Source organism: Peromyscus maniculatus, chromosome 9 (assembly GCF_049852395.1).
Source record: "Peromyscus maniculatus bairdii isolate BWxNUB_F1_BW_parent chromosome 9, HU_Pman_BW_mat_3.1, whole genome shotgun sequence".
NCBI lineage: Eukaryota > Metazoa > Chordata > Mammalia > Rodentia > Cricetidae > Peromyscus > Peromyscus maniculatus.
The window spans coordinates 6,062,046-6,083,960 of record NC_134860.1 but is presented as its reverse complement, the minus strand read 5'-3'; the positions used below and the strand labels follow the sequence as shown (position 1 = coordinate 6,083,960).

At 42.6% G+C, this 21,915-nt stretch overlaps 1 protein-coding gene across 1 annotated transcript in view; it reads left to right on the top strand.

The window, feature by feature from the left end:
- The first annotated feature begins 207 nt into the window (after positions 1-207).
- LOC121826654 (disks large homolog 5-like) overlaps positions 208-21,915 on the top strand; it is a 42,707-nt gene continuing 20,999 nt past the window's right edge. The window contains exons 1-7 of the mRNA XM_076544227.1: positions 208-377; positions 826-2,009; positions 2,506-2,736; positions 6,345-6,586; positions 7,249-7,464; positions 15,693-15,813; positions 16,095-16,161. Coding sequence (XP_076400342.1) covers positions 7,390-7,464; positions 15,693-15,813; positions 16,095-16,161 — 263 coding nt within the window. The 5' untranslated portion in view covers positions 208-377; positions 826-2,009; positions 2,506-2,736; positions 6,345-6,586; positions 7,249-7,389. The remainder of the gene's footprint in view (positions 378-825; positions 2,010-2,505; positions 2,737-6,344; positions 6,587-7,248; positions 7,465-15,692; positions 15,814-16,094; positions 16,162-21,915) is intronic.

Here is a 21,915-nt window from a genome sequence, read left to right as displayed (position 1 = left end):
AGTGCTGAATGGATTCCGCTATGTTCCAAGAGAGGCTCCTGGAAAGAGAACCTGGGCTTCTGGTCAGTTCAGGGAGAATGAATTAGCAAGGTGGCAAAAGTTGTTCCCCATGACATCAGTAGTTCCTTCTCTGGAAGTTCTATTGTATCCTGGAGAGCTGTTGGCATCCCCTGTGATCTCACAATGTTGTAGCACTCCAGCTGACTTAGAGCATTCCTTCAGTGCCTATAGGGTACATCATTAGACATGCAGTCAAGACTGAGGAGTCTACTTGGGAGACAGAATGGAGAATGTCTGGAGACCAGAGAGAGAAAGAAGGAAGATGGCCTTCAGTTTCAGTAAAACAGGAACAAAAAAATGATTCTGGAGAAGGCACAGTGAGTGGTGGGCAGGAGATGGGGAGCTTCCTGGAGGAGGTGGGCTTGAGCTGGGCTTTCCAGTAATGGGGCAGAGGAGCTGGAGCACAATACCTGAGTGCTTGTTCATTGTGCCATTTTTCTCCTGGCTGCTGAAGCCACAGGCAGACTTCGGGGCTCTGGACCATGTTGCATCCTGTGCCTCTGAGAATATGCCTGAAGAGGTGGTCTTTGTTCTCCTGAAGCATCTGTAGGGACACAGAAAAAAACCCTGACTGTTTACACAGCCACATCTGTACAGAGTGACTGGAAAGCTAAGATCCACAGAGTGGTGATCTCAGCCTGGCCCAATATGTTTGGGTTGTCACTTGGTTCCAGACATGATCTTTCTGTTTTGAGCCTCAGGCTGGTCTGTCCATCCTCTATGCCTTGTCACTATGCAAGTTCACTTGTGTTCATCTCCCCTCAGAGACTGCAATGGAGCCATCATCCCACCCAACCCTCCTCACCAAGAAACAAGTGAAGAAGGAAATGGAGAGGATGATCATAGTGGTCTATGCTAGAAGCATTTGACTCTGATTCTTGTGTTGGGGGCCAGGTTTGTGGGCAGAAATGTGGGAAGAAGGGAGGAAGTGTCACTACCTATTGTCCTGGATCTAGCCCTATGAAGCACCCTCTCTGGCAATATTGTGAAGGGGCCTTTATGAAAAGTTAAAGGATAAGAGGCTTCAGGTTTGTGTAGTCCTTGATTAGGGGGATTCTGCAGCAAAGTGGCCACCTGATCTTGGCTCCAGGTCAGATGAGGGACAATATAGAGACCTCGGACAATTAGACAGGGATTCTAGACAGGTCTTCTGGGCTCCAGGACCCTCACCTTGATACTAAATTCGGGGGAAATTGGAGCTTGAATTCACTTCCTTCCACATTTTAGTGTGAATATTTTTGGTGCTGAGAATGGAAACAGGCCCTTCTATGTTCTCTATCACAGAGAAATACCTCCAATCTGATTTGACAGTTCTTTTCTGTTCCTTTTTGAAAATTTCTTTTCTCCTTATTTTTTCTTTTTTTTATTTAATTTTATTTTATTTTACTATACCATTCAGTTCTACATAACAGCCACAGATTCCCTTGTTCTCCCCCTTCCTGCCCCCCTCCCCTTCCCCCCAGCCTACCCCCCATTCCCACCTCATCCAGGGCAAAGCCTTCCCCGAGGACTGAGATCGACCTGGTAGACTCAGTCCAGGCAGGTTCAGTCCCCTCCTCCCAGATTGAGCCAAGCGTCCCTGCATAAGTCCCAGGTTTCAAACAGCTAACTCATGCAACAAGCCCAGGATCTGGTACCACTGCCTAGATGCCTCCCAAACAGATCAAGCCAATCAACTGTCTCAGCTATTCAGAGGGCCTGATCCAGTAGGGGGCCCCTCAGCATTTGGTTCATAGTTCATGTGTTTCCATTTGTTTGGCTATTTGTCCCTGTGCTTTATCAAACCTTAGTTTCAACAATTTTCGCTCATATAAACCCTCCTCTTTCTAAATGGCTGAGATCTTCATGAACAACCTGGGAGCAATGAAGGGCGAGTGTCGAGGGAAAGAGAGCGGGAGATCCCAGCTGGATCAAGAACAGAGAGGGAGAACAAGGAATAGGAGACCATGGTAAATGAAGACCACATGAGAAAAGGAAGAAACAAAATGCTAAAGAGGCCCACAGAAATCCACAAAGATACCCCCACAAAAGACTGCTGGCAATGGTCGAGAGACAGCCCAAACTGACCTACTCTGGTGATGGGATGGCCAAACACCCTAATAGTTGTGCCAGAAACCCCATCCAAGGACTGAGGAATCTGGATGCAGACATCCATGGCTAGGCCCGGAGTGGAGCACCGGAAGTCTTTCTTATTTTTACAAAATTTTATTCTGTATATGAGCACATGTGGAGGTCAAAAGACAACTTTGTTCAGTCTCATTTCTTTTCACTCCACGTTTAAGAAAATTCTGGGGATTGAACTTATGTGTCCAGATTTGTGTAACAAGTCTTTACCTGCTCAGCCATTTCATAAGCCCCTGACTTGCATTTGTATACTATTTTAATTTTTTTTTCCTTTTTTAATATTTATTTCATTTTTTACGTATTTGTGTGTTTTTCCTGCAGGTATGTTTGATTCATGCATGTGTTCCTGGTGCCTGAGGAGGCTGGAAGAGTGTGTTTGAACCTCAGTATGGTGGCTAGGACTTAAACCCTCATCCTCTACAATAGAAGCCAGTGCTCCTAACTGCTGATCCAACTCTCCAACACACTTTTTCTTTCTTTGTTTTGTTTGTTTTTGAAGATAATGTCTTACTATGTAGCTGTGACTGTCCTGGAACTCGGTCTATAGACCAAGTAAGTCTCAAATTCACAGACATCTACCTGCCGCTGCCTTCTGAGTGTTAACATCAAAGGCATGGGCCACCATGTCCTACTTGTGACTTGCATGTTTAAAGTGCTTACTGTACAGCAGGCCCAAGATAGCATTGAGGATGAGCACTAGACAACAAATCAAACCTCACACTGCTTCCATCTCCCTGGAAGACAGACAGCAAGCAAAATGAAACACACCCAGCTTAGATAGAGGCTCCAGTGTTAGAAGGGCTAAAGATGCTCAGATTAGCCACATCCCACAATGACACCAGTGCTGGGATACTTCATTGTCATAGCCATGGTCATGGGGCTCAAGACAGTTCTAGAATGAGAGAAGGTAAAGGGATGAGGTAAGAATTGACCAAGACTTTATACGGAGCAGTGATGACTTCAATGTGTTTTCCTAAAGCATGCATAAAGACTTCCAGCTCCAGATGATTACCAAAGCTAGATGACTAGAACTTCACACTTGGACATTCTGGTCTAGGTCCATTTCTGCTGGGCCACTGAAGTTAGTGTCAAACTTGAAAATTCATGTCTACCAGGTAGTATTTTAAATATGCCTGAATGAGTTGTGAGACAGTGCAGGATAGCTGGGGAATTTTGTTGTTGTTTAAACAGTGGTGTGTGTGTGTGTGTGTGTGTGTGTGTGTGTGTGTGTGTGTGTGTGTGTGTGTGTGTGTTATGTGTGTGATATGTGTGCATATGTATTCATATGAGTTTGTGTGTGAGCATGGGTGTTGTGGTCAGTGGATGGTCTCAGGTATTGCTTCTTACCTTCTACCAAGAGACTGGGCCTCTTTGGAATGTATTTTTAGTCTGTATAGGGAGAGGTGTGTGCATGCCATTGCTTGCATGTGGAGATCAAAGGAGAACCTTGGGAATCTATCCTCTCCTTCCAACTTACACCAGTTTCCAGGAACAAACTTAGGTCATCAGGCTTCATGGCAAGTTCTTTCACCAGCTGAGCCATCCAAGTTGCTCCTCTTTATTGTGTTTGCTACTGAGTTTGCCTGGAAACCTGGGCTGTGTTTCTATTGGTTCTCTTGTCTCTGTGTCCATAGGAACACTAGGATTAGAGATACAACAGCTTCCACACTCAGCTTTACATGGGTTCTGGGTTTCAAATGTAGGATTCACGCTTGTGTGGAAAGCACTTTACCCAGTGAGCTGTTTTCCCAGCCTGGCTTGTTTTCTCCTCTGCTCTTTCTCCTCCTCCTCCTCTTCCTCCTCCTCCTCCTCTTGCTCCCTCTCCTCCACCTCCTTCTCTTCTACCTTCTCATCATTCTCATTCTCATCTCCTTCCTCCTCCTCCTCCTCCTCCTCCTGTACAGTTTTTCAATACACAGTTTCTCTGTGTTGCCCTGGCTGTGCTAGAAATTGCTCTGTAGATCAGGCTGGCCTCCAATTCACAATGATTTTCCTGCCTCTGCCTCCTGAGTACTGGGATCAAAAGTGTGCACCACCACTGCCCAGTTTTTTTAAACATTTAATTATTTTTATGCGTATTGGCATTTTGCCTGCATATTTATCTGTGTGAAGGTGTCAGATACCCGGGAACTGGAATTAATAACAGTATTGTGCTCCAATGTGGGAGATGAGGATTGAATCTGGGCCCTCTGGAAAGCAGCCAGCTAGTTAACTGCTGAGCCATATCTGCAGCCCTGGCTTATTTCTAATATAAACCCCAGCTGATGATGTCCAGCTCGGACTTAACTCTATTAGAGTCCAGTTAGGCCTAATGTGTGAGCTGAATGAGTCAGCCAGGTCTGTTTGGCATGGGGTAGCCAGAATGACATGGGAACATGGTGAGTTTAAAAAAAAAACATGACTGAGCAATGTCTAATAAAAACTGATGGAATATATTAAGTTTTGACTGTTGAGTTGTACAGTCAGGAAAAGGTACTATCCATTCTGTGGAATGTGGGAAATTTGTGTATAAAATATATGCTCCTTGTCTTTTTGAAGAACAATGTGTAAAATCACTATGAGCAAACTCTATAGATAGATTTTTAGATGCAATTTTAGCTCAAACCCATTGAGTATCTTCAAAAACTCTTAAAAGCTGATGTACTGAGTAGTGATTATCTACAGATCCCATGTAACATGCTAATGCAATCTGCCAGTGGTCATCAATTTAAATCAATCAAGCTGAATATTATCTTCTGGCAGTAATTTCTGTAGGCTCCATACTAGGAAGATGTTTATTTTTTATTTTATTAAATTTTCTATTCCTTTTACATACCAACCACAGATTCCTCCTCTCCTCCCTCCTCCCGCCCCACAGCCTCCCACCCCCCACCCCCGCAAACACTCACCTCCCCTTCCCACCTCCTCCAATGCATAGTCTCCCATGGGAAGTCAGCAGAGCCTGGTACATTCAGCTGGGGCAGGTCTAAGCCCCTCCTCCCTGCACCAAGGCTGCAAAAAGTGTCCCATCATAGGCACTGGGCTCCACAAAGCCCACTCGTGCACCAGGGATGGATCCTGATCGCACTGCCTGGGAACCCACCAGATAGTTCAAGCTAAACAACTATGCCGCATATCCAGAGGGCCTAGTCCAGTAACATGGGGGCTCCACAGATATTGGTCCACAGTTCATGTGTTTTAACTAGTTTGGCTGTCCATCTCTATACATTTTCCCACCATGATCTCAATGTCCCTTGCTCATAGAATCTCTCTTCTGTCCCATCGATTGGACTCCCAGAGCTCGGCCTGGCCCTCAGCTGTGGATCTTTGCATTGCTCCCATCAGTCACTGGGTGAAGGCTCATGAGGGTCCTCAGCTATTGGTCCACAGTTCATGCGTTTCCACTAGCTTGGTTGATTATCTCTGTACTTTTTCCCATCATGACCTCGATGTCCCTTGCTTATAAAAACTGTCCTTCCTATTATCATTAAGTCTATCACTTCTTGGAATAAGGAGATGCAGGCACTTGTGGAGAATCATACCTCACATAAATTTCTATAATACTATTACCTTCTGGACATAATACTTTAGCAGGAGAAAAACACTCACTTTCCAACATGGAAGTACTGAGGCATTTCAAAACCTTCAGAGAATTCCTAAAGGAATTTCCTTGAGTCCCAGGAGAAATTCCTGGAATGGGAAACCTGACTTCTGGAGAGTTATGAGGAAAGCTGGTTAGCAAGGAGGCAATGTAAGTTCCCCATGACATGGAGTGCAGAAGGGAGAGGTTCCTTTCCTTCTAGAAGCCCTTCATTGTCACATTCTCTCAATCTGGCTGTTAAACAACCAGGTCGTGCACACTGGAGAGGACACATTTTGACCTTTTCTGTTTACCTCTTCCCATCATGTTGGAAATGAATGTGTTAGGTAACAAAGTGCAGATTTTTTTAAAGCCAGATGGTCATATCTGCTTTTGAGATTTATGAAACCATGGGTCTTTTACTCAAGTAGAAATGAAGCAGAGGTTAAAAATGTTAGTGGTCTCTAATGATAAAACTGAAAGGAATACACAGATATTTGTGGACTAAAATTGAGAACACGGCATTGACAAGTGATAAAATGAATGACCGTGTAACATTCCCTTTTTATGAAAAATAACACATCTCAAATTGTCCTTAAAGGCTCAAGAAGAGAGTAAGTACTGACTCCAGGAACCAGAGGACACTCTAGAGAACTCTGGTCACAGAAACACTTCAACTGTTGCTTCTGACTCTGTTTCCACTTCCACGTCTGTTGCTGTTGCTCCTGCTTCTGCTGTTTCTGCTTCTCGTGCTCCTGCTTCCTCTCCAGAGGCTACAGCCTCTTCTACAGCTGCTTCTGCTGCATGCCTTTACAGTTGTTGTTACTGCTACTGTAGCACAAGGTAAATGAACCCACTCTACAAAGACACAGTGGGCATACTCACAGTTGGGATTCGGTTATTAAGGAGAAAGGAGAAAAGGATAAGTAAGACCGTGACATATGTTGAAAATAGATAACCATTTTTGACTTACAAAACAAATTATCTTTTTGGGCTAACATTCATGATGAACATATTTTCTTGTGATGGGTTTATACTCAAGGCCATAGTCAGGCATTTCTCAGTATCACAGTCATTTACCCAGTTGGATCACATTTCCACTTAGATGGAAAGCAGTGTTATATAAACACAGTCATCAGAGATGGCAAGTGTGAGGAAAGCCCATTGCCTTGTCCTGTGGTTAGATGAATTTATCCACACAGAAGTCAGACTGCTGTTCCTCACCAAGAACCCACTTGCCTCCAGTTCCACTCACAGTACCTGCCAGTGTCTCCTGACACAGATAGATATGGCTCCTGTTTCATCTCCGACTTGGACTTGGATTTTTCTGTCCCTGTCCCTGCAGGCAAGTGACACTGAACACTCCAGCATCTTTCTATCCTTGAATCTTTTTTGTCTGGCTTTTGTTTTCTTTTTTAAGTCTTTTTCTAAACATGTTTTTAAAAATTCATTTTACATGCCAACCACAGATCTCTGTCTCACGCCTCCTTCTGCTTCTCCCCCAGAAGCCTATCATCAAGAACAAACTCCCAGCAAGAACCCCTTGTGAAGTAATGGCCCAGAATTTCAGGAAGTTACATGACAACTTGTGAAAATCCTATAATGGTTGGTGAGGCTCAGTTCCCTCCACAAAACGGTCATAGGCCATGGAGGCCAGGAATAAGCCCTCAGAACCTGCCATGGTCAGAAAGAAAAAGGATTGTACTCCACAGTCCAGTAAGGTAATGCTTTTCTGGCCAGAGAGGAAGTTGAATGCCATCTTGGGAACAGTGGTAGAAATATGCATCAGGTCCATGAGAGAGAGCTGACTGAGCAGAAAGTACATGGTGGTGTGGAGCCTGGGATTCACAGGAATGAGGTGGATCATTGCTGAGTTGCCAAGCAAGGCCACAGAGAATATGGAGATGATGAGCAGCAAAAGCAATAGGTCTGTGTGATTTTGTGAGAACAATCCTAATAAAATGAAACCACTTGAGCTCTGATTCCATTTCTCTATGAAAATGTATTGCATTCTCTTTCTTCAAAAGGGACGTGAAAGTAAAATGCACTTATCATATAAAGTAGAACAGGAGAGTAAAGAGGAACTGGCTGGGAATGAATAGTTGCACTGAATTGTCCTTCTGTTGAATTTATTTTGAAATCTGAGCTGAATGTTTCTTCCCCCTTGCCTGTGGCCAAGTTCTCAGTTCAGAGATACCTGTATGATCTTTTTTATATTTTTAGTAAATATTTTTATTTTATAATTAATAATTTCACATATCAGCCACAGATTCCCCTATCCTCCCTCCTCCCCCCCGCCCCATCCTCCTCCCAATCCACCCCCCATTCCTACTCCTCCAAATCAAGGGGATTCAGCCCAGCCTGGTAGATTCAGTTGAGGCAGGTCCAGTCCCCTCCTCCCTGCACCAAGGCTGAGCAAAGTGTCTCAGCATAGGTTCTAGGTTACAAAAAGCCAGATCATGCACCAAGGACAGTTCCCAGTCCCACTGCCTGGGGGCCTCCTAAACAGCTCAAGCTCATCAACTGTCTCACGCATCCTGGTCCAGTTCCATGGAGGATCCTCAGCTATTGCCTCACAGTTCATGTGTTTCCACTAGTTTGGCTATTTGTCCCTGTGATTTTTCCATCAGGGTCTCGATATCTCTTGCTCATATAATCCGCCCTCTCTCTCAACTGTTGAGACTCCTGGAGCTTCACCTGGCACTTGGCTGTGGATCTCTGCATCTGCTTCCACCAATCACTGGATGAGAGTTCTCTCAAGACAATTAGGGTGTTTGGCCAAAAACTCTGACAATCTTTTAAAGCCCTCATAATGACAAGTTTCCATGCAAAAAGGAAGTGCCAACTTCGTAGTTATCAATATTTCCTCTTCTGTCAGTATTTATGATAACATTAACTCCAGATAAGTAGAACAAAAAAAAAAACACCCCACAAAAGTCATTTATTTGTTAGTAGAATAAAAAGTATAAATAGTAAATGTAGTAAAAGATATTGTGAAAATGGGAAATCTCTTGTCAAGGCGTTCCTGCTCTCATGATAAACAACTCCATGACAACAATTCAAGATAGATCATGGAAGAGACTTCATTTCCTCCAACAAGACAATATATGAAGTTATTGCTGTGTGTGGTAAGGGAGAGCTGTGGTGGTCAAGCACAAGCCTAACACAGAATCCTGCCGAATCTGTACAGTGGTCTGGGAATAGTGATAGTTAGAGCTGTGCCAATTTCAACCAGTGAGTAGGCTGACATTTGGGATGAATAGAGTTTAAACCTCACCCACTATAGGTAGCCAAGAAATTAAGGAGATGACCTTTGCATCTTATACTCAAAATAAATCATTCTAAACATCATTTTACTGTTGTTCCTCTGTATTATACATTATCATAAGTTTTTAAATAAGATTTTGCTCATTAAGGCCCACCTGGCTACCATCCCCAACAGGGTCCCTTCTGTATTCTCCACCTCCTCCTCCTCTTCCAATCTTCCTCCCTTTTCAGTCATCTTGGCTATGCCTAGGATCCCAAGATGTACCTGTTGAACACCACTAGAACTCTGGTGACCCAGGCCCATAGACTCCAGCCCATTGCCCCTGTTGTCTGGGGACTATGAGTACCCTAAGAAGTCACCCATTTCAGCCCATAGCACTAAGGTCTCTGATAGCCCTGGTACCATTCCCCAGAGCTGGGCAAGGTGAGGCAGGTTGGTCAGACAGCATAGTGACACAGCACCAGGAACTGCTAGGCATTTGGCCTCAGACCCTGGCCCAGGTCATGACCAAGGTGGGGGCCATGCTTCAAGGCAGTGGGAGCTCTGAGCCCAGGCAAGTGGCAACAGCTTGATAAGGAGGCTGGGGACACCAAAGAGTAGCTGCTGCTCCAGGTGCACCCTCCTAAGAGGCAGGATAAATTCCAGGACTTGCTCACTTCACTGAAGCAGATACAGCCTCAACTACTATCCATTCTCTTCCTGAAGGGCGTCTTCAAACTGCCACAGCACACTGAGGGTCTGGGTGAGGAGTAGGTTTTTGGGGCTCCCCTGAACTGCCACCCACCTCTTCTCTCTGCAGCTCACTCAGTGTGTCTAGGATCTGGTAGTGGCCACTACTCTACCTGAATGTCCAGGGTGACACCTTCTCTCTTAGCCCACAGGGGAAGGGACCAGTGACTAGACATGAATTTGTGCCTACTGCCTCTGTCCTGAGTCTCTCAGGGAACAATAACAAGATAACAATAGCAGAAGCCATTCCTTCCCTGTCCTGGTTGTCCTCAGTGGGACATGATGTCCAGTGTCATAAGGAGATGGTAGAACACCTTGGAATGATGTGGGCCATCCTCTTTTCAAACTCCTCACCAGAAGTTGAAATCAGTAAGAAGAGATTCTACACTAGGAATACAAAGCCTAAGTTTTGATCCTGCCTGTCCATTTCAGTATCACAAGTGTCTTTCTCTCTGTGTTTTTTTCCTTCTTGCTTACTGGAGCTCAGTATCCTTTCTGGTCCAGATTACCTGTGAAATATGCACAATGCCATACCCATTTTGCCTTAGGAAGTAATGGCCCAGTTTAGGAAGTTACATGGTAGCATGTGAAAATCCTGTAATGGTTGGTGAGGCTCAGTTCCCTCCCTGAGGGCTGAATTCCCACTGGAGGAGAGCTGGTGACTGATTCCTGTGAGTGCTGTCCTTTGGAACCCTGTGTTCTTGATGTGGAAGTGACTGATTCATAAGTGTATATTTAATGAGGGGTTCTTCTGGGAGTTTGTTCCTGATGATAGACTTGTCCTGACTGAGCTAAGAGTGGAAGGCATAGAGCAGAGGAAGGAGGAGAGCTTGAATTCATGGTGTGTACCCTTGCAGAAACTTTACCTTATCACATCAAAATGCCATTATTTGTATATGTTCTACCTATTTTTTATATTGTAACAAAATAGTAAACTATGGCTGCTGTGGTTAAATTGTTCAAGAAGGATTTCATTCCAAGACTTTGAATTATTGTGTGTTGCATATTTAATACATGCAACATTTCAAAGAGCATGTGAATGAATCTTCTGTGGGTCCTGCCCTTGTTAAGTGTGAATTAATCCACATAACAAAATCAATAACCATAAGCTGGTAAAAGAAAGAGAATAAAGGGAGCTGGAAAAAAGAATAAAAAGCAAAAACAAAATCCTTTAGCAGTTTGTGGGGTATAGTTTAAGAAGACCAGTTTCTGTGACCATTAAAATTCCCAATGATGAAGGACATTATTTTACAAGTTGTTCCTGGTTGCAGCACCTATCTCTATGGTCCATCTCCACCCTCCTTTCTCTAGGTGGAAGAAATTCATATACAGAGAGGCTAAAATAGCAACCACATAACAGAGCATTTCATGAGTGTCCCTGCTGTCTCCTCCTTGAACTTCTGGCTTTTGCACTCTGTTCCTCAGATCTGCACTCTGTCCCTGTAATTATGGTTATTGCAGTTCCTGATCTGAGACCTTAGCCTCCTTCTATTTCCCTTTGAAGTTGCTCAGAAGGGGCTGTCACATGTTCTAGAAGGAGAAGGACAAAATCAAAATGACTTTTCCCTTATAAGTAGTTCTATTAATTTCTGAAGAAGGAAGTTTGTCAAAGATCTGTTTCCAGAAATCTTGCTGAAGAAGCACAGAATTAGAGGGCAACCAAGAGTTCTTCACAGGGATGTGTGTGCATCAGCCCTGGGGTTAATCTCTGGCCTAAGGTAATTAGTGGACACATTGCCACTCATTACTAACACTCCGCATACCTGGCAGTTGAGGTACTTCCCTGACCTGACCTTTAAGGAGCTTCTCCAGACCTCCAAAGAAGGACATAGAATAAGGTTGAGATTCATCTCTAGGACTATGATTTCAGATCCATTCCCCCATATCCCCAAATTTTAATAGTCAGGAGAAACCCATAGAACAATACATTACATTGAAGTTAATGTATTATTTTATAGATGAAAAGAATTTAGGCCGATCAGTGGTGGCACATGTCTTTAATCCCAGCACTCGGGAGGCAGGGGCAGGCTGATCTCTGTGAGTTTGAGGCCAGTCTGGTCTCCAAAGCGAGTTCTAGGAAAGGCACAAAGCTACACGAAGAAACTCTGTCTCAATAAAAAAATTAGGGGCTGGAGAGATGGCTCAGAGGTTAAGAGCACTGACTGATCTTCCAGAGGTCCTGAGTTCAATTCCCAGCAACCACATGACAGCTCACAACCATCTGTAATAGGATCTGGTGCCCTCTTCTGGCCTGTAGTTATACATGCTGTATATATAATAAACAAACAAGCAAGTAAAAAAAAAAGATAAAAAAAAAATTTAGAACAGCACTTGAGAGGGCAAGACACTACCCAGAGCTATTGGTTGACAAGGTGATGGTGTTTGAGTCAATGGGTGTCTCTTTATAAATCTGTGATAGGGAAACACATGTTGGTTTCAGGGGGGGGGGACAGGATCTCCTGCTCTTGGACAGATATGCTGCTGTTGAGCATGTCATGAATTACTTTCACATCTCACTGACTTGTGCAAACCCCTGTGTCACAGGGTGTTTTCTTAGCATCTTCTTTACATTAATTTCCCTAGCACAGCAGGGCAAGAATTGATTTTAGCCCACAGGTCCAGGTAATAGTCCATTTTGGGGGATATCAAGGCAGGAACTCAGTCACATCACATCCACAGTCAAGAGCAGAGAGATACAAATGCAGCCATGCTGCCTGCTTGCCTCTGCATATGCTTTAGCTTCTTCACTGTTACACTGTTTAGGTCCCAGCAATTAAGTGGTTCTGCATACTTTAGGGTGAGACCTCCATCTGATTAACAGTCTATAAATCTCCAACAGATGTGCTCAAAGTCAACTTAATCTAAACAATTCCTCATTGAGGCTCTCTCTTCCCAGGTGACTTTAGTTTGTGTAAATATAGGAGTAATTAAAAATTAACACTCACACTTCCCCAGCATCATTGTTATGCTTCATGGTTATAGGTAACATGAAAGAAAAAAATTTAAATGAGCTAGCAACATTGATCAACCTCAATAGACATTTCAGCCATTTGGTGCCTTCCTACAAACCAAATAACTCTGATTTCTATTTCTCTTGCTTGTTTTGTAGCCATTTTCTGTAAACCACTAGTTATTTACACAGCTAGTCAAGAGACCTGATACTAGCAGAACTAAAAATTACACCACAGTGCTTTCCAGGTAAAAATCATTTGACCTGTTACTAAGTCTTGTGGAAGAAAGACATCAAATGAAAAATCACTGTTCCTGGTTATAGACCAGCAACTGTAGATATGCAGGGTGTTCAGGGTATTCCTGACCCCTCCAGACTGTCAGAGCTTTCCCAAATCCTGTTGAGGTGGTGTTGTCCCCTGTGTAGACAAAGATGATAGTGCTGATCAGAGGAGCAGGGTTATTATGCCAGTGGGTCAGAACAAGGGAAAATGTGCAAGGAGTCAAGTCCCTGCTGAGCAGAATGTCAGCTACTGTTTTCTCATGTCCAGAAAGGAAGAGTTAAGGCTCCTTCTATCAGGAAAAGTTTTCTTACTTTTTTTTCTTAAAATCTCAATGATGGAATGTTTACCTGATGTCTGCTGAAATAAATTAGCCTCAGTGAGAGCTCTTCAAAATCCTTTGATATAGGCCTCCCAAAGTAAGGTCTAGCATAGTGTTCATGACTGTGAGTAGTAGTCAGATTTAATAAAGTAGTGCACTCTACCAGTCATGGTCCCTTGCTTGGGTATTGATCATTTCATCTATCTCTTGATTAGTATTTGCTAATATTTTGCTGTAATAGTATTTTTATAGATCACAGAGGCCATATTTGACACCTCTCTTTATTTCCCAGTAACCATTCCTGGGACTGGTTATAAAAGCTTACAAACAAACCTTAGCATGGCAAAACAAAATCATACTGCCTCCAATCATAGGTGTGCCTCTTATCCTTCTTATCAAAATATATCTTTCATTGAGAAGGTGAATGTTAACATGTAATGTAGTCAAGAAATAAAACATCATTATTTTTTTAATTTTATATTTAATTTAATTTTATTTTATTTTACAATATCATTCAGTTATACATATCAGCCACAGGTTCCCCTATTATCCCCCCTCCCAATCCTCCCCTTACCCCCAGCCCACCCCCCATTCCCACCTCCTCCAGGGCAAATCCTCTCCCGAGGACTGTGATCAACCTGGTAGACTCAGTCCAGGCAGGTCCAGTCCCCTCCTCCCAGACTGAGCCAAGTGTCCCTGCATAAGCTCCAGGTTTCAAACAGCCAACTCATGCAATGAGCACAGGACTCGGTCCCACTGCCTAGTTGCCTCCCAAACTGATCAAGCCAATCACCTGTCTCACCTATTCAGAGGGCCTGATCCAGCTAGGGGCCCCTCAGCCTTTGGTTCATAGTTCATGTGTTTCCATTCATTTGACTATTTTTTTTCAATAATTGAGTAAAACCGAAATTTATTATAAGCCACAGACCTCCATGCTATATATATATATATATATATATATATATATATATATATATATATATATATATATATATATATATATCCTCCATGGTTCTATGGGTTGTGATCTGATTGTTCTTTATTTTATATCTAGAATCCACTTATGAGTGAGTACATACCATGACTGTCTTTCTGGGTTTGGGTTACCTCACTCAGGATGATTTTTTCTAGTTCCATCCATTTGCCTGCAAATTTCATGCTTTCATTGTTTTTCTCTGCTGAGTAGTACTCCATTGTGTATAGGTACCACATTTTTTTCATCTAGTCCTCCGTTGACGGGCATCTAGGTTGTTTCCAGGTTCTGGCTATTACAAATAGTGCTGCTATGAACATAGCTGAGCATGTATCTTTATGGTATGAATCAGCATTCCTTGGGTATATGCCCAAGAGTGGGATGGCTGGGTCTTGAGGTAGTTCGATTCCTAATTTTCTGAGAAACCGCCATACTGATTTCCACAGTGGTTGTACAAGTTTACATTCCCACCAACAGTGGAGGAGTGTTCCCTTTGCTCCACATCCTCTCCAACATTGACTGTCATTGGTGTTTTTGATCGTAGCCATTCTGACAGGTGTAAGGTGGTATCTCAGAGTCGTTTTGATTTGCATTTCTCTGATGATTAAGGATGTTGAGCATTTCTTTAAATGTCTTTCAGCCATTTGTAGTTCTTGTTTTGTGAATTCTCTGTTTAGCTCTTTAGCCCATTTTTTAATTGGACTGTTCAGTATTTTGATGTCTAGTTTCTTGAGTTCTTTATATACTCTGGAGATCAATCCTCTGTCAGATGTGGGGTTGGTGAAGATCTTTTCCCATTCTGTTGGCTGTCTTTTTGTCTTATTGACTGTGTCTTTTGCCCTGCAAAAGCTTCTCAGTTTTCAGAGGTCCCATTTATTAATTGTTGTGCTCAGGGTCTGTGCTGTTGGTGTTTTTTTTTTTTTTCGTTTTTTTTTTTCGTTTTTTTTCTTTTTTCTATTTTGGTAAATTTATTTTACAACATCATTTAGTTCAACATAATAGCCACAGAGTCCCCTGTTCTCCCACTCTCGCCCCCTTCCCCCTCCCCCCACCCCACCCCCCATTCCCACCTCCTCCAGATCAAGGTCTCCCCCGAGGACCAGGATCGACCTGGTAGACTCAGTCCAGCCAGGTCCAGTCCCCCCCTCCCAGACCGAGCCAAGCATCCCTGCATAGGTCCCAGGATTCAAACAGCCAACTCATGCAACGAGCCCAGGACCTGGCACCAACACACAGCTGCCTCCCAAACAGATCAAGCCAAATGACTGTCTCACCCGTTCAGGGGGCCTGATCCAGTTGGGGGCCCCTCAGCCCTTGGTTCATAGATCCTGTGCTTCCATTCATTTGGTTATTTGTCCCTGTGCTTTATCCAACCTTGGCTTCAACAATTCTCGCTCATATAAACCCTCTTCTTTCTCACTAATTAGAATCCCAGTGCTCTACCAGGGGCCCAGCCGTGGATGTCTGCATCCAGATTCCTCAGACCTTCCTTGGATGGGGTTTATGGCACAACTATCAGGGTGTCTGGCCATCCCATCACCAGAGTAGGTCAGTTCCTGCCGTCTCTCGACCATTGCCAGCAGTCTTTTGTGGGGGTATCTTTGTGGATCTCCGTGGGCCTCCCTAGCTCTCTGCTTCCTCCCGTTCTCATGTGGTCTTCATTTAACATGTTCTCCTATTTCTTGTTCTCCCTCTCTTTTCTTGATCCAGCTAGGATCTCCCACTCTCTTTCCCTCGACCGTTGCCCTTCATTGTTCCCACTCATGACCAGGTTGTTCATGTAGATCTCATCCATTTCTCCGTGTTTTTTTTTGGGTCTCGTTTTCCAGGTAGCCTCACTGGTGATGTGAGTAGCAGTCCAGTCATCCTTGTTCCACATCTAGCATCTTCCTATGAGTGAGTACATACCATATTTGTCGTTCTGAGTCTGGGTCACCTCACTCAGGATGATTTTTTCTAGATCGATCCATTTGTCTGCAAACCGTATGATGTCATTGTTTTAATCTGCTGAGTAGTATTCCATTGTGTATATGTGCCACAATTTATCCATTCTTCAGTTGAAGGGCATCTAGGTTGTTTCCAGGTTTTGGCTATTAAAAACAATGCTGATATGAACATAGCTGAGCAAGTGCTCTTGTGGTATGATTGAGCATTTCTTGGGTATATGCCCAAAAGTGGTATAGCTGGATCTTGGGGGAGATTGATTCCCAATTTTCTAAGAAAGCGCCATATTGATTTCCAAAGTGGTTGTACAAGCTTGCATTCCCACCAGCAGTGGAGGAGAGTTCCCCTAGTTCCACAACCTCTCCAGCATAAAGTGTCTTCAGTGTTTTTGATCTTAGCCACTCTGACAGGCTTAAGGTGGTATCTCAGAGTTGTTTTGATTTGCATTTCCCTGATGATTAGGGATGTTGAGCAATTTCTTAAATGTCTTTCAGCCATTTGGGTTTCCTCTGTTGAGAATTCTCTGTTTAGTTCTGAAGCCCATTTCTCAATTGGACTGTTGGTTGTTTTGATGTCTAATTTCTTGAGTTCCTTATATATTCTGGATATCAGTCCTCTGTCAGATGTGGGGTTGGTGAAGATCTTTTCCCATTCTGTAGGCTGTCGCTTTGCCTTGTTGACCGTATCCTTTGCTCTATAAAAGCTTCTCAGTTTCAAGAGGTCCCATTGATTGATTGTTTGTCTCAGTGTCTGCGCTACTGGTGTTATATTTAGGAAGTGATCTCCTATGCCAATGCGTTCAAGACTACTTCCTACTTTCTCTTCTAGCAGGTTTAGAGTAGCTGGATTAATGTTGAGGTCTTTTATCCACTTGGACTTAAGTTTTGTGCACGGTGACAGATATGGATCTATTTGCAGCCTTCTACATGTTGATATCCAGTTATGCCAGCACCATTTGTTGAAGATGCTTTCTTTTTTCCATTGTACACTTTTGGCTTCTTTGTCAAAAATTATATGTCCATAGGTGTGTGGGTTAATGTCAGGGTCTTCAATTCGATTCCATTGGTCCACATGTCGGTTTTTATGCCAATACCAAGCTGTTTTTATTACTGTAGCTCTATAGTAGAGCTTGAAGTCAGGGATTGTGATGCCTCCAGAAGTTGTTTTATTGTACAGGTTTCTTTTAGCTATCCTGGGTTTTTGTTTTTCCATATGAAGTTGAGTATTATTCTTTCCAGGTCTGTGAAGAATTGTGTTGGTATTTTGAGGGGGATTGCATTGAATCTGTAGATTGCTTTTGGTAAGATTGCCATTTTTACTATGTTAACCCTGCCTATCCATGAGCATGGGAGATCTTTCCATTTTCTGACATCTTCTTCAATTTCTTTTTTCAGGGACTTAAAGTTCTTGTCATATAGGTCCTTCACTTGCTTGGTTAGTGTTACCCCAAGGTATTTTATGTCATTTGTGGCTATTGTAAAGGGTGATGTATCTCTAATTGCCTTCTCAGCTTCTTGTCCATTGTATATAGGAGGGCTACTGATTTTTTTGAGTTGATCTTGTATCCTGCTAAGTTGCTGAAGGTGTTTATAAGCTTTATCAATTCCTGGGTGGAATCTTTGGGGTCACTCAAGTATACTATCATGTCATCTGCAAATAGGGAAAGCTTGACTTCTTCCTTTCCAATTTGTATCCCCTTAATCTCCTTATGTTGTCTTATTGCTCTGGCTAGAACTTCAAGTACTATATTGAATAAGTATGGGGAGAGTGGACAGCCTTGCCTCGTTCCTGATTTTAGTGGAATTGCTTTGAGTTTCTCTCCATTTAATTTGATGTTGGCTGTTGGTTTGCTATATATTGCCTTTATTATGTTTAGGTATGTTCCCCGTATTCCTGATCGCTCCAAGACTTTTATCATGAAGGGGTGTTGGATTTTGTCAAATGCCTTTTCTGCATCTAGTGAGATGATCATGTGGTTTTTTTCTTTGAGTTTGTTTATATGGTGTATTACATTGATGGACTTTCGTATGTTGAACCACCCTTGCATCCCTGGGATGAAGCCTACTTGATCATGGTGGATAATTGTTCTGATGTGTTCTTGGAGTCTGTTTGCCAATATTTTATTGAGTATTTTTGCATCAATGTTCATGAGGGAGATCGGTCTGTAGTTCTCTTTCTTTGTTGTATCCTTGTTTGGTTTAGGAATCAGTGTAATTGTAGCCTCATAGAAGGAGTTTGGTAATGTTCCTTCTGTTTCTATTATGTGGAACAATTTAGAGAGTATTGGAATTAACTCTTCTTTGAAGATCTGGTAGAATTCTGCGCTGAAACCATCTGGTCCTGAGCTTTTTTTGGTTGGGAGACTTTTAATGACTGTTTCTATTTCCTTTAGGTTATCGAGCTATTTAAATAGTTTATCTGGTCTTGATTTAATTTAGGTATGTGGTACTTATCCAGAAAAATGTCCATTTCTTTTAGGTTTTCCAGTTTTGTGGAGTAGAGGTTTTCGAAATATGACCTTATAATTCTCTGGATTTCCTCAATGTCTGTTGTTATGTCCCCCTTTTCATTTCTGATTTTGTTGATTTGGATTCTCTCTCTCTGTCTTTTGGTTAGTTTGGATAAGGGCTTGTCTATCTTGTTGATTTTCTCAAAGAACCAACTCTTTGTTTCATTAATTTTTTGTATTATTCTCTTAGTTTCTAATTTATTAATTTCACCTCTCACTTTGATAATTTCCTGGCGTCTATTCTTCCTGGGAGACTTTGCTTCTACTTGTTCTAGAGCTTTCAGATATGCTGTTAAGTCACTAGTGTGGGATTTCTCCAACTTCTTTATGTGGTCATTTAGTGCTATGAATTTCCCTCTTAACACTGCTTTCATAGTGTCCCATAAGTTTGGGTATGTGGTGTCTTCATTTTCATTGATCTCTAGGAAGTCTTTAATTTCTTTCTTTATTTCTTCCTTAACCCATTGGTGATTCAGTTGAGCATTATTCAGTTTCCATGAGATTGTAGGTTTTCTGTAGTTTTTGTTGTTGTTGAAATCTAACTTTAAACCATGGTGGTCTGATAGAACACAGGAGGTTATTCTAATTGTTTTGTATCTGTTGAGATTTGCTTTGTGGCCAAGTATGTGGTCGATTTTAGAGAAAGTTCCATGGGGTGCTGAGAAGAAGGTATATTCTTTCTTGTTAGGATGGAATGTTCTGTAGATATCTATTAGGTCCAATTGGGTCATGACATCAGATAAGTCCTTTATTTCTCTGTTAAGTTTCGATTTGGGAGATCTGTCCAGTGGTGAAAGTGGGGTGGTGAGATCTCCCACTATTAATGTGTGGGGTTTTATATGTGGTTTAAGCTTTAGTAATGTTTCTTTTACATATGTGGGTGCCCTTGTGTTTGGGGCATAAATGTTCAGAATTGAAACTTCATCTTGGTGGATCTTTCCTGTGATGAGTATGTAATGTCCTTCTTGATCTCATTTGATTGATTTTAGTTTGAAGTCTATTTTGTTGGATATCAGGATGGCTACCCCTGCTTGTTTCTTAAGACCATTTGATTGGAAAGTCTTTTCCCAGCCTTTTATTCTTAGGTAGTGTCTGTCTTTGAATTTGAGATGTGTTTCTTCTATGCAGCAGAATGTTGGGTTCTGCTTTCGTATCCATTCTGTAAGTCTATGTCTTTTTATAGGTGAATTAAGTCCGTTGATATTAAGGGATATTAATGACCAGTGATTCTTCATCCCTGTTATTTTTGGTGGTAGTGTGTGTGTACTTCCCTTCTTTGGGCTTTACTGTTGTGGCTTTATCTATTGCCTGTGTTTTCGAGTGTGTATCTGACTTCCTTAGGTTGGAATTTTCCTTCTAGTGCTTTCTGTAGGGCTGGTTTTGTGGATAGGTATTGTTTAAATCTGGCTTTGTCTTCGAATGTCTTGTTCCTTCCGTCTATGATGATTGAAAGTTTTGCTGGGTATATTAGTCTGGGCTGACATCCATGGTCTCTTAGTGTCTGCATTACATCTGTCCAGGTCCTTCTGGCTTTCAAAGTCTCCATTGAGAAATCGGGTGTTATTCTGATGGGTTTACCTTTATAGGTCACTTGGCCTTTTTCCTTGGCTGCTCTTAATATTCTTTCTTTATTCTGTACATTTAGTTGTTTAATTATTATGTGTTGAGGGGACTTTTTTGGGGGGTCTAGTCTGTTTGGTGTTCTATAGGCTTCTTGTATCTTCATAGGCATTTCCTTCTTTAAGTTGGGAAAGTTTTCTTCTATAATTTTGTTGAATATATTTTCTGTGCCTTTGAGTTGGTATTCTTCACCTTCTTCTATCCCTATAATTCGTAGGTTTGGTCTTTTTATGGTGTCCCAGATTTCTTGGACATTTTGGTTCATGACTTTGTTGGCTTTAGTGTTTCCTTTGACTGATGGAACTATTTCTTCTACTGTATCTTCAATGCCAGAAATCCTCTCTTCCATCTCTTGCATTCTGTTGGTTATACTTGCATCCGAAGTTCCTGATCTTTTACTCAGGTTTTCTATTTCCAGCATTCCCTCTGTTTGTGTCTTTTTTATTTTTTTCAATTTCCCTTTTCAGTTCTTGGACTGTTTCCTTTGTTTGTTTCATTGCTTTTTCATGATTTTCTTTCAGTGCTTTATTGTTTTCTTCCAGGACTTTATTGTTTTCTTGGAGGGCTTTATTGTTTTCTTCTAATTTGTTTGCCCTTTCCTCTAGTTGTTTACAGCGTTCTTGCAATTTTCTTGTCTTTTCCTCTACACAAGCCTCTACCTTCTTCATGAAGTTACTCATAAGGCTATTTTCTTCTGCTTCTTCCAATTTATGGTGTTCAGGTCTAGATGTTGGAGGCGAGCTAGGTTCTGGTGATGCTGTATTTCTCTTCATTTTGCTGTATGTACTTCTGCCTTGAAGTCTGCCCATCTCCTTGTGGTTCCTTCTTGGTCTTATCAGTGTACTTGTTTCACAAAGAGCTGACAGATTCAGGAAGACTCTCTCTCTTGTCCAAAAGGGAGTTCTCTTGTCCAACTCTTTGGTCCAGAAGGGAAGTCAGGGGCAGGCTCTGGTCCAGAATGGCAGTCGGGGACAGGCTGGGAGCTGGGGGCCGGTCTCTAAGTCTCAGGAAGTGGCTGGGGTCTTGGGCAGATGGGCGTGGGAGCAGGGCGCCGAGATTGCAGGGGCTTCCGGGGGGGGGCTGGAAAAGGGGATCCCTCCCAGTGGGGCTAGAAGGGGAGCTGTCCGGTGGCCAGAACCTGGTGCCAAGTTGGGCAGGTCCTCCCTGGAGTGGCTGGTGTCCAGGGATGGGGTCCGGGTTGGACCCGGGTACTCACCTCTGTTCCAGAAGGGAAGTCGGGGGCAGGCTGTGCTGTTGGTGTTTTATTTAGGAAATGGTCTCCGGTGCCAATGCGTTCAAGAGTGCTTCCTACTTACTTTTCTATTAAGTTTAGTATAACTGGATTTATGTTCAGGTCTTTGATCCACTTGGACTTGAGTTTGGGCATGGTGACAGATATGGATCTATTTGTAATCTTTTACATATTGATATCCAGTTATGCCAGCACCATTTGTTGAAGATACTTTCTTTTTTCCATTGTATAGTTTTGGCTCCTTTGTCAAAAACCAGGTGTTCATATGTGCATGGATTAATGTCAGGGTCTTCAATTCAATTCCATTGATCCGTATGTCAGTTTT